At 40.2% G+C, this 15,690-nt stretch overlaps 5 protein-coding genes across 5 annotated transcripts; 2 read left to right on the plus strand and 3 right to left on the minus strand.

Moving 5' to 3' along the window:
• Window positions 1-855: 855 nt before the first annotated feature.
• On the minus strand, window positions 856-2,409 carry ndufa1 (NADH:ubiquinone oxidoreductase subunit A1). The gene is made up of 3 exons (XM_079167049.1): window positions 2,192-2,409; window positions 2,015-2,104; window positions 856-1,017 (listed from the first exon to the last, which is right to left on the minus strand). Exons 1-3 carry the CDS (start codon window positions 2,291-2,293, stop codon window positions 997-999), a joined length of 213 nt encoding a protein of 70 aa, XP_079023175.1. The 5' UTR covers window positions 2,294-2,409; the 3' UTR covers window positions 856-996.
• Window positions 2,410-3,026: 617 nt separating this feature from the next.
• upf3b (UPF3B regulator of nonsense mediated mRNA decay) lies at window positions 3,027-6,507 on the plus strand. The gene is made up of 10 exons (XM_079168024.1): window positions 3,027-3,240; window positions 3,504-3,610; window positions 3,700-3,806; window positions 3,890-3,988; window positions 4,174-4,284; window positions 4,396-4,439; window positions 4,540-4,728; window positions 4,819-4,976; window positions 5,064-5,391; window positions 5,472-6,507. Exons 1-10 carry the CDS (start codon window positions 3,130-3,132, stop codon window positions 5,640-5,642), a joined length of 1,425 nt encoding a protein of 474 aa, XP_079024150.1. The 5' UTR covers window positions 3,027-3,129; the 3' UTR covers window positions 5,643-6,507.
• Window positions 6,508-8,575: 2,068 nt separating this feature from the next.
• Window positions 8,576-10,489, plus strand: rpl39 (ribosomal protein L39). The gene is made up of 3 exons (XM_079168039.1): window positions 8,576-8,631; window positions 8,960-9,063; window positions 10,270-10,489. Exons 1-3 carry the CDS (start codon window positions 8,629-8,631, stop codon window positions 10,316-10,318), a joined length of 156 nt encoding a protein of 51 aa, XP_079024165.1. The 5' UTR covers window positions 8,576-8,628; the 3' UTR covers window positions 10,319-10,489.
• Window positions 10,490-10,497: 8 nt separating this feature from the next.
• Window positions 10,498-12,713, minus strand: sowahd (sosondowah ankyrin repeat domain family d). Its single transcript, XM_079168038.1, has 2 exons — window positions 12,664-12,713; window positions 10,498-12,441 (listed from the first exon to the last, which is right to left on the minus strand). The coding sequence occupies exon 2, from the start codon at window positions 12,327-12,329 to the stop codon at window positions 11,352-11,354; it is 978 nt and encodes a 325-aa protein (XP_079024164.1). The 5' UTR covers window positions 12,330-12,441; window positions 12,664-12,713; the 3' UTR covers window positions 10,498-11,351.
• A 307-nt stretch (window positions 12,714-13,020) lies between these two features.
• pttg1 (PTTG1 regulator of sister chromatid separation, securin) lies at window positions 13,021-15,337 on the minus strand. The gene is made up of 6 exons (XM_079168182.1): window positions 15,258-15,337; window positions 14,506-14,598; window positions 14,285-14,415; window positions 14,092-14,173; window positions 13,769-13,930; window positions 13,021-13,166 (listed from the first exon to the last, which is right to left on the minus strand). Exons 2-6 carry the CDS (start codon window positions 14,591-14,593, stop codon window positions 13,084-13,086), a joined length of 546 nt encoding a protein of 181 aa, XP_079024308.1. The 5' UTR covers window positions 14,594-14,598; window positions 15,258-15,337; the 3' UTR covers window positions 13,021-13,083.
• Between the last annotated feature and the right edge of the window lie 353 nt (window positions 15,338-15,690).

Genomic DNA, 15,690 nt, shown 5'->3' on the forward strand with positions numbered 1-15,690 from the left:
TAAGAATTTTAAAGAGCAAATAAAGCATCTACAGCCTTTTTTAATTCTTTAAGATAGATTGAAGGAGTTGGAGGAAGGTACATCAGCAAAGATTTTTTTAAATGAATGAAAAACTTTTTCTCTGCTTTCCTATTGATCATTTGTCTCCTTAAACCCAGTTTAAGTACTAATGAATTAGAGCAAGCTTTAAGTTATACAAAGCTTCGATTGTTCGTGTTCAGAGCTGCGACTGTAAATATTTCTGCTGGTTAAAGGTCAGTAAAGTACACAAATAATTGAAAAACATATGTTCTCTATCCAGTTCTAACCAGTTCACTGGAGCTCATAGATACTGTTAAATCAATTGTTTCATGTTCAAACACCTGATATTATAGATAATTACCATATTTCAACAGGACTCCTTTAATGTGGACACGATGGCCAACAGGACTGCATCAAATCGATTAACCTGTTAATATTTTAAATTAATCAATTGTATATTAAATGTCAGAAAATTCAAAAGAATGCACATCACACCGTCTCAAAACTCAAGGTGACGTCTTTAAATGTCTTGTTTGAACAATAGTCCGAAACCCAAAGACAATCAACTATGATTTATTAAATAGAAAAGTAGCGGTTCTTACTTGATTATGGGATTATCAGAATTGTAATGACAGTTGAATTGGAGAGAGTCTTCCGTTTCACCAGAAGACATTTAAGATGCTTCACAGCTACAGTACAGGATAAACGATGTCGAGTCTCACTACAAACAGACATTTCCTCTGAGAACAACACAGGATTATCACCTGTACAGGTGACATAACAGCTACAGTATAAAGTCATGAACAGGTGTACAAACGAGCCAAGAATCCTCAGCAGATTTCCAGTTGGGAATAGTTTAATAGATAACTGGGACGACTGTCTGAAAAGACTGAAAAAAATACAAACAGCTGAATGTTAAATATAATCCTTTAATGTCCAACGTTCTTCTTGTCAGGATCTCCATAGTTCTGTTCATCAGTGGATGTTCTCGAGTCCCTGTTGAGGAAGAAAAAGATTATACATCCAGTCTTTTTAAAGTACATATTTGCATTTTATTTTCATACATGAACTGATCATTTGTCAGGGAATAGTTTAAAAATGTTTGTATTGTCCTCCAGACAGCTTCTGGTTTTATTTCAGCTGGTTATTGAGCTCTAACTAGAAACTTCACTGAGAGAAGAGATGCATCACAGTGTTTACAGACTGACGTCTCATGCACTCGCTTTAGCACTTGGGAGGAGATTTATTTCTGTTTTTAAGTGAATGGATTTTGGTGACTTTGCTTAATTTCCAGCATAACTCTGTCCACCTTCAAACCAAGCAAAGGTTTATTCAGCAAATGTTAAAAACACAAAGTTATGTTCTTGTGTTCATGAAGATGATTTCAGCGTGATATGTGCAAATTCTGCTGTAGTAGAGTTTGGAAGACATTTAAATCCCCACAAGAAAATACTATATTATCTTAATGCATGTTTGTAACCTCTACTCTACACACGACAGGTTGTAATCTGATTATTGAGTGAGTGTTAGTAAATAATTATAATTTTGATATCATAATTGCATTGTTTGCTTAAACAACAACAGTACATCATCCTAGTTGTTTACATGATCACTCAGCATTTCATAAAAAGTATTTCATAACATAAATATATGACTTTACTTTAGTTGTATAGCAGGTATGTGTACTTCAGTTGTATATTCAGAATGTAAAAAGTAATTTTCAGATCAAATACCAACCTAGAGTTTTTTTATTACTATGTTCATAGCTCATAAATGTAATAATGCATCTTACACTCAAATGATGGATATAGGTGGAGGTTAACGCTCCACTTTCTTTTTAACTATGTTGTAACTTCTGCTCCATGTAACAGCAACTATAATATATAGTCTCATAAATGCTAGTTTATTTTCAAAATAAGCTGACACAAACTACATAGAGATATACATCTACATATATGTATATATATATATATAACGACACGTTGTCGCTCACCTTGGAGGTAAAATATTTCCCTGATCCAGACACTCGCTTGTCTCTCTCCATCAGATACCACTGCCAAGGAAACCGAGCGATCCTCTTCTCCTACAAGGAAGAACAAAGTCTTTAACTTAGCGCTTTAGTTTAGAGGACAACAACACTGACACGCAGCACGGTCTGCATCCTCCTCACCTTTCCTCCGTTGGTGAACTTGTGGATCTGTGCGGTGGCGATGCCGGGAATGATCAGACACACGGTCATGACGGCGAAGCCCGGCAGGATCTCATACCACATGATGACACCCGGTGTAACGGTCAGGCGGACAGAGAGCAACGGTGATTACAACCAACCTGAGACAACCTTCGACCGTTTATTTTGCTAAGGAGCTAACAAAATGTCGACTCTCCTGATAACCCGGAATAAGAATAACACTTCCTGTCTGATTTTTTCAAAAGAAAAGCATCTGCTCTACAAAGATGATAAAAATCGTCGTTGTTGTACTAACAACTAGACTATTATGCCGTCAGACGTTAGTGTACATTATTGAGAAAGAAATCTGTTGCTATATTTGTAATTCTTTTTTTCAAAGATTGCCTCCATGGTTAATAACAGGAATTATATTTTAGATTACACACCGAATGTTAAGAGAAAAGTTTATTCAGCAGCGAATATAACTTTTAATCACTATTTAAGGTTGCATCATTATCATTATAACTGAACGCTCACTTGGTTGGCGTGACAATAGTATCAGAAACAAAATAAACTGCTCAAAATGTGAAGTTTTTATTTTGAAAGGAATCCGGGGAAAAAAGGAAGCGTTTTTTGGACTGAACGGTCGTTATTTTTAAAATAGAATAAAATGACAACAAAAAATTACATTTCAGTCAAGTTGACGTAACGCAGACAAAAACAAATGGACAAAACTAAATACATTTAATTATAATTTCAAATTCACAGTACACGCTTGTTTTGACTCACAGCGCCCCTACCTGGTTGTAACACCAAACTGCAAGCCCAACCGCCAGAGAGGAAGTTAACGGTTGCTACTAGCAGGCTAACTTGCTAAAAAAAGTAAACAAGTCTGTGGAATGAGATGAAATACAACCGCGGATTGAAGTAGCTGTTCAACTATGAAGGAAGACAAGGAAAACGCTCGGCCGAAGGAGCGAAGATTGGAAATAAAGAGCGAAGATGGAGAAAAGACGGACAGGTTGAAGGAAAAGAAAGAGGCCATGACAAAGGTAAAACGAGCTAGCTAGGTTAGCTACAGCTGCTACTCGTCAGTTATGGATACTTATAGTTTAATTAAATAGCAGCATGCTTTTAACTAGCGTTGTTTTGTCGGATATAGCGTGCATTGTCTACTATTACTTTATATAACGAGTTAGACAAATTATCATTTGACTAAACTTCAAGTTAATATTAGTTAATGTTCTTAATGTTCTCTTTTCCTCAGTCTGATTGTTATTCCTTACTTTAACCGCCAATATTATTTTATTCAAAGATTGTGATCAGACGGTTACCACCAAGTCTGACCAAGGAAGAGCTGGAGGAGCAGTTACAACCTCTCCCAGAGGTGGACTACTTTGAGTTTTTCTCCAATGACGCCAGGTGAGTTGATCTAAAGACGTTTCATCGTTTAAATAATTTAAATAATCAGTGACTCTAAAAGTCTTAACATGAGTATTCTGTCCTTTCAGCCTCTTCCCTCACCTCTTTGCAAGGGCCTACATCAATTTTAAGAATCAAGAGGATATAGTTCTCTTCAGAGATCGATTTGATGGATACGTGTTCATTGACAGCAGAGGTATGGAGAGCACACATTTACAGCTACATACATTAAACGTGGGGATATCAGACAAGGGTTCATGCTTTGTTTATTTTTAACAGGACAGGAGTATCCTGCCGTCGTGGAGTTTGCACCTTTTCAAAAGATTGCCAAGAAAAGAAGTAAGAAAAAGGATGCAAAATGTGGAACAATTGAAGAAGGTAAAGACATTTACCGCTTTAGGCTATGTTATAATACAAAAAAGACAGATTTTGTGATGTTTGTATGTGTGTTTCTTTAATATATTAGTATTGTTTTTCTCAAAAGAATCACCTTAAATAGCGATTAGTTGTCTTGGTTGATATTGCAACATATTATCATTTGTATGTTGTTTATTTTCTTTCAGATCCTGATTACAAGAAGTTTCTTGAATTTTACAACGGTGATGGCGACAAGATGGCATCAACACCAGAGACACTGTTGGAAGAGATTGAGTTAAAATCAAAGGAGCTTGTAGGTAGGTGAACAGTCTCCAGAAAGTGCACCCGAGACATCATTGTATACATCTTATAAGAGACACACTGCTGGATGGATGAATTCAAACATACTTTTGTTTTCTCCCTTCAAGCTAAAAAAACAACTCCTCTGCTTGACTTCTTGAAGAATAAACAGGTAAGTAAAGTACTGTGGCACAACAGTTTGGTGGTACTAGTTACAGTTGTTAAGTTGCATGGTTAATGCTGGCCTCGTGCCTTGTTTTAATGCTGATCAGAGAATCAGGGAGGAAAAGAAAGAAGAGAGAAGAAGGAGGGAGCTCGATCGCAAACGCCTGCGTGACGAGGAGCGTCGCAAGTGGAGGGAGGATGAGAGAAGGAAGCGCAAAGACACGGACAAGATGAAGAGACATGAGAAACCCCTGGAGAAAGACAAGGACCAAGTGAAAGAAGAACCAAAGATCAAGGTGTGTGCTGCGTTGGGAGATTTCACACCGTATTAAACTGCTTAAATCCAACACCTCATTATGATTTTCTCTTTAATTTCAAATGTGTAGCTCCTGAAGAAGCCAGACAGAGCGGAGGATGCTGATTCTGAGAAGCCCAAGGAAAAGGCCAAGAAACCAGACAGGCCAAATAAAGAGGACAGATCCATGGGGGGTGCCGATCACAAGAGGCGTCAACACATTGAAAACAAGGAGGATCGAGGAAGGAAGTTAGTTGCTTCAGTAGTTTTTTTTTTTTAAAGTACATGTTTCACTTTGAACAGATTCCTTAAACCTAATGTGTGCTTCACACACAGAGCGGACGAAGAGGGCAGGAAGGAGTTCAGGGAGCGTGACCCAGAGCGTGACAGAGAGCGCGACCGAGAACGGGAGAGGGATCGGCTGCAGAGAGAGAAGGAGCGCATCAGGCGACAGGACGAGAATCGGCGGAGGAGGAGAGAGCGTCAGGACGGAGAGAACTCGGGCAGGAAGAGGGAGGAGGAGGTTAAAAAAGACAAAGAACGGGCCAAGGAGAAGAAAAAGGGTGACAACGTTGGAGACTCTACTCACTCTGAGAGGCCAGAGAGGTCGACCAAAGACTACAAGAAGGACGAGAGTAGTAAAAGAGACCGTCTACGAAATAAGGTAATGACTTACGCCTCACAAATCAAATAGTTTTTGCAAAAATTGTTAGTATTTCTAAGAGCATCGTTTCCTTACGTCAGGACCGGCCTGCAATTCAGCTGTACCAGCCAGGGACCAGAAGCCGCAATCGAGGTGGAGGAGGAGGAGGTGGAGGAGGAGGAGGAGGAGCTGGAGGAGGAGCGGAATCCAACTCTGCCGACAGAAAGCCAGATACCGAGACCGAGAAAGTGGCCGACAAAGGAGAGGATTGAGCAGATCTCTACTTTATGGCATTTTAAGTGTGGTGAGGAGAGGGGAGACAGGCCTGTGAGGCTCAGAGCAGCAACGTGGCGCCTCAGGGCGACACGCACTGCAGGTCAAGCAGAGCTGCATCCGGTTCTCCCGGTCTGGGAGGCAGGGATGTGATGGTGGAGCCTCTTGGGGCCTGAATGTGACCCTCCTTTAGTTTTATTTGTTAGGAAAGGTAACCGTAAACCTTCGGCTTACAGTTTGGCTGTAGGGCACACTAGTCGAAGCCAAAGCTTTCTTGGACCACGTAAACTCAAAGTGACCTTGCTTCAGTGTTGTGCACACTGCAAACATTGGCTTTCACCATGTTAATCCATATCACAGCTTACCAATTACTCAATATGTCAACAATGCCGAGCTCATCAATATTGTTTCTTCACTGTCATGAATGAGATTTCTGTTGTAGCATTGACGTGTTCAGTTTGAAGTGTAAACATGGAAATCTTACTCCTGCCCGGGAAGTGAGATAATCTAAATGTATGTGTAATTTACTCTTTTCATAGTCAGTAGCTGTAAAATTGTCTTGTAGACTGAAGCATAGTCTGTACGTAACCTGGTTTGGGATCATGTGTTTTGTTCCTACATTCATACAGTGACAGAGAGGAAACAGCCATTTCAGACTAGACTGCCATGTGACAGCCATGCCTGCATGCAAGCTTCAATCAGAGGGATCAACCAGTGGCCTTCCTTCCTTTTCTAAACTGAATCTCCTCTTCAACATGAATGTGTGTCGCACCAAACTGAATACAGCATGAGAACACATCACTGCTGCTTGTATACAGGAGCCACTTTTGACTGGAAATAAAAGAGGTCTTTGCTTAAGTGTACATGTCCTTTTTTTGTTCATTATTAAAATACCAAAAAACTCACATAAGTTCAGCGTAGTTTTTTTAAGTTAGGGGCTTTTGATTGATTTATTCATAACACTGCAGTAGTTCAGTTATGTCCACATCTTCCTCCACTAAACTAGACTGGGTAGAGCTAATTAATGCTGAGACTAGACCTGAATCTTTGTCCAAGAATGTGGGGACTGGGACAGAAATGTTCTGTTCGGGTTGCTATCGACCTCCCCAAATACTCCTTTGGTGGAGTAAGATCTAACACAGGGTCCCTTTCTCATACCTACAAATTGACCTTATAATGCAGACCCCAAACTACCAAACCATAACTGACATGTAGTAAACCTTGAGCTATTGGGGTCTGTGGTTTTACCCAGTCTACCTTTTCAGATAAACATATGTACTGTTTACATTTCAGCTTTTTAGTTCCCAGTATTAGTAGGGATTCATCTTTGGCAGCGGTGGAAGCAGTAATCAGATCTTTTAGTACAAGTAGCAATACTCGGATGTAAAAAGAAAAAGTACTGAAGTATCCCGTCCTTAAAGTGTCAAAATTAGAAACACTTATTACAGCCACAACATGGCTCTTTTCAAAGGTAAATTATTGTAGTGTCATCTACAAAATTCCTAGGAGTTATTATTGATGAGAGTTTAAGTTGGAGTAAACAGATTGACTGTGTTAGTAGAAAAATAAACAAATCTATTGGAATAATAAGTAGGGTTAGACATCTTGTCTCTGCAGACTGTCTACTTATTCTTTATTACAGTATCATTTATCCTTATCTTTCATATTGTAATATAGTTTGGGCAAGTACTTTCCCTACTTCTCTGCAAAAAATGTTGGTCCTCCAGAAACGTTTTGTTAGGATCGCATCCCGATCACAGTCACACTCATCTTCTGCTCCTCTATTTCGGAAATTGCAGATTCTCAATATTTATAACATCAACACTTCCCAAACTTGTGTTTTCATTTATAAGATACTTTCAGGTGAAGGGAATATTCCTGATCATTTCAAGACTTACTACAAATTTAATTCACAGGTTCACTCATACTCAACTCGCCAATCTTCACATCTTCATCCTCCTAATATACTGACTAGCAGAGGTCAATTTTCAATAAGGTTCAGGGGAACCAAATTATGGAATGACTTTTCCCACTTAGCTAAAAAATGTCTCTCTGTAAAATGTTTCAAAAGGTGCCTAAAAGAACATCTAACTGCGGTCTTGTAACAGTCTTTTATGTATTATTGTTCATGTCTTTCTTGTTTTGGCTGCTACATTACATTTGCAGTTGTTTCACTCATAGGGACTTGTATTGCCATTGCTTATGAGTTACTGCAGGTGTATAATCCAACATCACTGAACAGGACAATGCTCACTCTCACATCCACACACATGCTCGCACACACTTGACACAATTACATTATTTTTTATCTTATCTTTCATTCTTTCTTCCTTTCTTTTGTTGTAATGTAATGTCTTATTCATACTTTATGTTTGTAATTTTGTAAAATTTTAATATTATATAGGTGGAGGCTTCAAATAAGCCCAGTTGGCTTTCTGCCTCCTCCTGCACTGTGATATTCATTTATCTCTGTTATGTTTGTTTGTTTTGAATTTTCATTATTTGAATTGTGCAAATAAATAAATAAATAAATAAAATTGTATGCATTAAGCAGAGGTTTAATATTGTTGCAGATTGAGGTGGAACCAATTGTAACTACTTTAAATATCGTTGAGTATTCCCATTAATATACGAATCTTTTTATGAGCTTTTCATTTGTTTTGTATGTAAAAATATTTATATGCAAAGTACCTAAATCTGACGTGTAAGGGAGTAAACATCGCAACATATCCCTTGAGTAGTATAAGTATAAAGTAGCAGCAAAAATAGAAATGCCCAAGAATAGTACACATGGCTCAGAATTGTATATAAGTACACACATCGTGCCTCAAAGTACCAAGATGCATGTGAACACACCCTCCACTAGGTGTCGCTGTGTGTATGACGTGAGGCCTGCTCGGTGGACGCTTATTGGATAAAACCGCCGACGTCACGTCCTTCTCTCTCTTCGGCCGACGCCATAGTCGGGAAAGGACTGTGGACAAAATGGTAAATACAAAATCTTTAAACATCCACGTCTGCAGCCCCTGTAAACCTGCTACGTTGTATTGTGTGATTGATAAACATCTTAATGGTACCTCACAGATCCGTATGTTGTCTTAAAATATGGAAGATGAGCATATTAGAGCTGCTCAAAGATGCTAGCCGGTACCCACTCTACGCATGTAAATTCCTTCATAGACGTTAGCTGCTAGCTTGTTCACTAACACTTTAAAGTGCTTTGAATAGATTCGTTTACTGTTCGCAGATGTTTAACATTGGATAGAAATACTGTGTGTCGATGTGGTGTTAATGGCGCTCTTTGTTGTGTTTCTAGTCGTCCCACAAGACTTTCAGGATCAAGCGCTTCCTCGCTAAGAAGCAGAAACAGAACAGGCCCATTCCTCAGTGGATCAGAATGAAGACTGGAAATAAGATCAGGTGAGTTTGTTGTGTCTCGTGTTGTGTGTAACATGAACACTGTGAAGCTGCCGCGTCGAGGAAAGCATGCAGTCTGTACATGTGGGTCCATTTACCTCATACCAATGCATTTTACTAGAGCTAACTAACTAGCCTACCATGCAATCTTAAACACTCATATTTAAGAGGAGAAATACAGTCAATGAGAAATTAATGAAAGGCTGAAACGGGCATCTCTGCAGACTTTAAGTGTTTTGCAAGAATTTACAGACACAGGCTTCTTTGAAAGTTAAGTCAATACAGTGCTACAGTTGAATCAACTTTTTATATAATGCAGTATACTGAGATGTGTTGTCTCAGAGTATAAATGTCAATGAAATATCAACCGCACCACCAACTACATCCTCTATAATAACATAAAATACTAAATATGGGCAGGTATTATATTCCATTACTCTAGCTTGGTCAACCTAATAGACTGGCATTAAAGTATTTACACAACTTATGGGATGGCCTGCTGTTTAGTTGCATAGTTTCCTTTATAAAGGTGTAGAGCATGGTTCACTCTTCTACGAGAGGTTAATGTTGTTAATGGTCCTCACTCACTCTGCTACAGTTTCATTGTTGAGCTCTTGACTCTACGTTATCAGTAAGTGCAGAGATGTGAGACTCGCTAATGCAGAGACGAAACGGGAGCTTCATGTTGTGTAAAGCAGGTCTGCAATTGCAGCACTTCATGTCTGTAGAGTGCTGTCATTAATCCTGCTAAGAGCATCTTTCTGCTACACAGCTGCTATTCCTGCTCACCATGGTGGTGATGAGGAAGCTCTGTAGCTGAACATTTCACTGTTTGACCTAAAGTTGTTGATGTACCCGCTAAATTGCTCTGCTGGAGGACCAGTGTTGGTGGTTTCTAAAACGACTGGTCTGGAAGGATTCCCGTAATGGTTTTAGTTCCAGTGAAAATAGATCATGCCTGAAACTGTTTTTTGAAGGGGTTTGGGGGGTTGGTAACACGATTTCAAGAAAAGAATCTCATTGTTGTGTTTTAAGTTGACTGTATATCACAAAGGATGTTAGTTTAGGGCCTCTGAAATGAGCACAGCTCCCAACAGAATTTGCATAGTTTCAATTGAACCCTTCAACCTGCCCTTAATTTTACTAGGTTTTGTATTTGAATAAAATGTTCTCTCCTTATACGTTTGCTTAAATGCTGTTTGATTTCAGGTACAATTCCAAGAGGAGACACTGGAGGAGGACCAAGCTCGGCCTGTAAGCGTGAGGATCCCTGGATCCCCGTGTCCCTCCGTCCCAACATCTGCCAGGACCTCCAGCTGCTGGGCCTGATCCTGAGGAGGGAGCCGTGTTATCTGGAGCAGCATTTGTTTTGTACAAATACTCTGGTTATGGTCTTGTTTGACAATAAAAGATCTGTGATCAAACTTGATATGAGCTTTTCTGCCTTTTTATTTTATTGTCCATTTACAGGGAGTGTTTCTCTGAGGTAAACTAAACATCACAGGGGTAATGCTGACACAGTGCAGCAGAAGCGAGCACTCTGAAGGGGATTCACTCTCTTGACCACACAGAAAATACTTTGGAATCACTGTTTCATGCAAGATCGTGGTTATTTCTAGTTTGCCCAGAATCTAAGCTGTGGCTTTGTTGCTCCTACCAAACACAGTACTGCTATTCATCATGAAATGTTTACCTTGGTGCTAAAGCCGAGCAGAAAGTTTGCCACGGCAGCAATATCCAACATTTATATTCTTTACATAAGCAGAACTGAGTCTTAAGAAAATGTTACGCTCACTATATGTAATGAGTGTTTAAATTTGCTTCAGACAAAGTGCAAAATATGTACTTTGAGAGTCTCAAACATCCAAATTGAAAGGATTATTTGTGAAATGGGACTGTGGCTCCTAGGCCTGGTTTCCCTCTATTTGACTCCTCACAAGTCATGGACTCAGTGCTGATATGAGCTTTGAACAGTTTCATTTGAAGGATTTAAGCGTATCAAGTAATGTATTTGACAAGGAAGTCTGTCATCCCTTTTGATCACTGATAATCCCCATTTTATTCAGTTATTTCCACGCATAGTTAAATCTCCAAAACGTCCCTCTTACATGTAGAAAATTCTGCAAGTACAGCTGGAATTTCTGTCAACTTGTTGGAGCATTTTGCAGAATAAAAGCTTCTGGGCTGCTTTCACTTATTTTTCAAGAATTAGAACTCAAGCAGAAATAAGCACCACTGAAACCGTGAACTGCATGAGATCATGTACATGTTTGAAGTATTGTCTTAACCATTCAGCTTTTGTTTCCAAAAAATGAAAACGAGGGTAGCAGCTTACTTATAAACCCAAACCTCAAGCTGCCACCTCTCCGAGTCCGGTCAAAGGAGTTCACCGCCTCCACCTCTCCGTGATCGACCTCATCATATGCAGTCAAGTTCGTTGCACCGGCGCAGTTGTTGTTCACGTTTTGTTTGCCATTTTGCGCACACCCGCAGCTGTGCTCTTCATCCCAGGTCCCCAGCAGCTCCCTCATCTCCAGCGGGGCGTCTCCCTTCAGATACTGCCAGGCTCTCCTCCCATTGTAGTCCATGGCGTCGACGTCGGCGCTGAAAGCCCCGACCAGCAGCTTGATGACCATGTAGTGCCCGTGCATGCTGGCGACGTGCAGCGGGGTGAGCCCGCCGCTGCCCCGCGCGTTCACATTCACGGGGATCCCCGCACTTTCTGCGTGCCGCAAAAGTTTGAGCAGAGTCTCGTCCTGTCCTCTCTTGGCCAGCCAGTGCAGCACCGAGTACCCGCTGACGAAGTCCTTCCTGGTCAACAGATAGGGGTTCTCGGAGATGAACTCCAGGATGGTGTCGTAGTTTCCCTCCACGGAGGACAGCATCCACGCGTGCTCCATCAGATACAGAGCCCAGCCCGCGTCCTGCTCGGAGGACACGCTGAGAGTCTGTGACAGCACGCTGTGTGACGGATTGCTCAGAAGCAGCTCTTTCAGGTGCTTTTTACGCATAGCGGGTGTGAGCGACTCTCGCTCCGGAGCCTCCCTCTGAAGACCCCCCGGAGGGGAGCTGTCTGTGACTTCCAGCTGCCTCTGCAGCCTCGACCTACGCTGGAAAGCACTGGGCATGACCGGTATGCCATACCTCGAGAGTCGCTCCACAACGGCGCCCTGTCCGCTCGTCCTGCCGCCGTGGGCGTCGGTGTCACCGACCGCTGGTTCGGATCCAGTTGGGTCACGTCCAGCATCATCAGATCTGCACTCATACATGGTGCTCTGCTCCCTGCGCGACGAGTTCAAGGCTACTTCCTTTATTTAGACAACACCCCGAAGGCTTCAGTGTCAAATTATAAACTGGAAACTGGGTCCCTTCACTCCTTCCCTGCGTCATGGGAGGAAAGTCTATTTTAATATATAGGCTACACATACAGACGTTTTAATGTGTGAAATGCACACGTATGCAACTTTAAACAGTTACTGCAAATATGCCAAGTTCCTCATTTTGCAAAGCAAAGGGAAGTTTGAAATGGAAGACATGAAAACCCCTTAAATACAAATTATACTTTAGTCTGTACTCAGTTTCTGCCACACCGATGTTACTCACCTGTTCAGTGTCCAAAGCGCATACGGACGTGTATTCCGTGCACACTTGACTCCTGTATCGATCATTAACCATTAAACCCTTTTATTAGGAGAACATTTATAAGATATGAATAATTAAAGGTTTTCTCCTAAAAAAAAAAGAAAAAAAAAAAGAGCCACATATTCAAGCTAATATCCTGGTTTCCTTTACAAGAGGAACTGAGACAAAGTTCATTCTAATCTCAGGCAAAACCAACAGCGAGAGTCCGTCACATGTGACCACTGATGGACTTCAAAGCAGGAAGTAAGTGCAGTGTATACGCCCCAGAGTATGTCACCCATTATATAAAACCAGAGCAAATAAAATAGATAGCAGGGACAGATAAAAAAAACAACAACAACTTTATTTCAGTAAAAATGTCATAATAAAAACAGTCAACGTTCAGTCGGTAAAAGGTTCTAGAGGAAGTTCAACAGTCAGCTCATTGAGTGTTTGCAGAAAGGCGTCCAGCTCTGAGCAATGATCTGTAGAGGAGATACAGTGAAGTTAATGATACAGCAGGTTAATGATACTCGTCATCTGGAGCAGGAGCCCCATACTTATGGCTACAGCGGCCAGACAAGCGTCGCTTCTTATTTAGTGATAGATGTTGCTTTAACCACACGTTGGTTTATTTTTTGGGATAGTCAACATTATCCATATAAAAAAAGAAAAGAAAAAAAGATTAAAAACTCAGCATGGTTTAATACTAGTTAATTGAGCAAACAATTGTAATGCAAGTGAACTAAACCTATAAACCTCAATACTTTATTAGTGTTGGGCAATGATATACAAAATACCATAAAATAGATTTGCAAGTGGTCATATTTGACCATCCCTCAATGGTTTACTGGTTCTCTATTATTTATTTAATGCAAATTTGAACAATTCCAAACAGAAATCTCATCTGGTCTTCCATAAACTTGTAATCACAATAATAGATGATATGAAATTACATATACTGCAATAGGACTTTATCACCCTGTGCTACATTTAAATATTATTTGATCATAGACTGATACTTTATTAAGATACGTTTGCAATCCTAAACAATAAGTGTGAACGCAACCCTAACTGAAGTAGATACCTGAACGTGTTGGCATCTTTACAGGCGACTGGTTTGGGAGTGGATCAAACATTTCCAGGTCGTCGTCAAACAGACGAGGAGCTGGTGGGAAACAGGCCAGTCCAGGCAGCGCAAAGCCCCCGAGAGGAATCAGATCCTCAGGTACTCCGTACTTCTCAAACTCTGGAAAATTAGACATCAAAACGATGATGATAGTGTCAAGTTACTTACAAATAAGTTTTATTCTATCAAGTCTGCCTTAAAATACTGTTAACTTTCTTAACATGATCTTTGGTAGCACCCAGAAGGAAAAGGTGTGTCACTACTGAATGTGTTAGTGTTACCTAGAGGGTCATAAGGGATGAACTTCTCAATTTCTGGGTATTCCTCCACTTTGATCAGAGAAGCGCATTTGACTTTTGTTTCCTGTGGGAAACATCATAATATATTAGTACATGAATAGTTTGAAGTACAGAGAAAATAGGTCCCATTATGCCCAGACATTACTTTTAGATTGTAACTATGATTTATTCCAACCTGCGGCTTTAACTTCTCTTGTGTGTTGACGACAGGGGTTGAGACTTTTTTGTTGATGGCACCAAAAGCCTTACGACCAAATGCCAGAGGAGTGTGGAAGGTTTTGGCATTCATAGGAGATAAGAGTTTCTCTAGTGGGGGAGATAGATAGATATCAAAAGGTTAACTGAACAATATTACTGCGAGAAGAAAAATAGAAAATGCACACAGTTGTCATTTACCTGGAGCAGACTGGAGGCGCCGACGCATCTTCAGATTAGGTGGATGAAGACCTGCGTTTTCTCGCTCTGCAAAGTTTATGCTGGCCATTGTATCTGAAAACACGATAAGATATTAGCTACTGGAACACATAATTCATAATAATAAGAGACCTTTCCGTGGCAGGAATTTTGACACATTCTAGCAAGAACAGAGCCAATGGGGCTCTGGTATTGTGCATGCAATGGAAACAAACTACTATAAATGATTTTAAAGCTGAAACAGTCACGTTTTTGCATGTCAACAGAGAATAGGAAACTACTTTTAAAAGTCAACAATTAGTCATATTTTAAACAAATGTGAAATAACTGGTTTCAGCTTTTTGTTGTCATGACATGACAGTAAAGTGCACTGCTACTAATAGCCAATCTGGCAGAGTTACAGCACGTAGTAGCTGGAGCTTTTATGAATGAATGACTGACTGATCCTCTTATAGCTCAAGCTGAAACACAAGCTGGCTCTTTTCCCTCCGTTTTTAGTTTACGTTAACACTTCACGTCACTCTGCTGTCTTGTTGCACGTTACCTCTTAGTAGTAGGAGTAGTTAACTGAATTAACGTTAGCTTGACAAGAGTTTCACAAAAGGTTAGCTAAATTAGCTGGCCTACGTTAGCTACGTCTTAGATAATACAACTTACATGTAACGTGACGTTATTGGCTCAAAGTGCAAAACGCAACATTACCGTTGACACACTGGTTTTAGCCTTAACGTTACCTCGGTTAACGCCGATATTAAACGCTGTTGGTTGCTCCTTCTCTCTCGTATCACACGGTTGTTATGATCTGAACTTTCCTTTGCCGATGACCGCGGCTCCTTTTTAAATTCACTGCCTTCGTCCTATTGGTCGCTGAAAGAAGACGACTTGAATGGGCGTTTCCGACAAAATATTTTACTCCAGAACCGTATAATGAGAGTCACGTCATCTCCGTTCACTCCAATGGACCATTTTTACAGCAATGGGGGATCATAGATCTATTGACTGTAAAACAATAAAAAATGGTTAATCTCGACTCATTTGCGGATCTTCTTCTTTCTAAGGGTGATAGTTTACAATTTCTTGTGTCTTTTTCAAAAAATATTTTTAGACAACTTTCAAGAAACACAATCAGTAAATATCTCTCTCTTTTATAGAAAACAATCTGTAAAA

This window comes from Pholis gunnellus, assembly GCF_910591455.1.
Source record: "Pholis gunnellus genome assembly, chromosome: 10".
Lineage (NCBI taxonomy): Eukaryota > Metazoa > Chordata > Actinopteri > Perciformes > Pholidae > Pholis > Pholis gunnellus.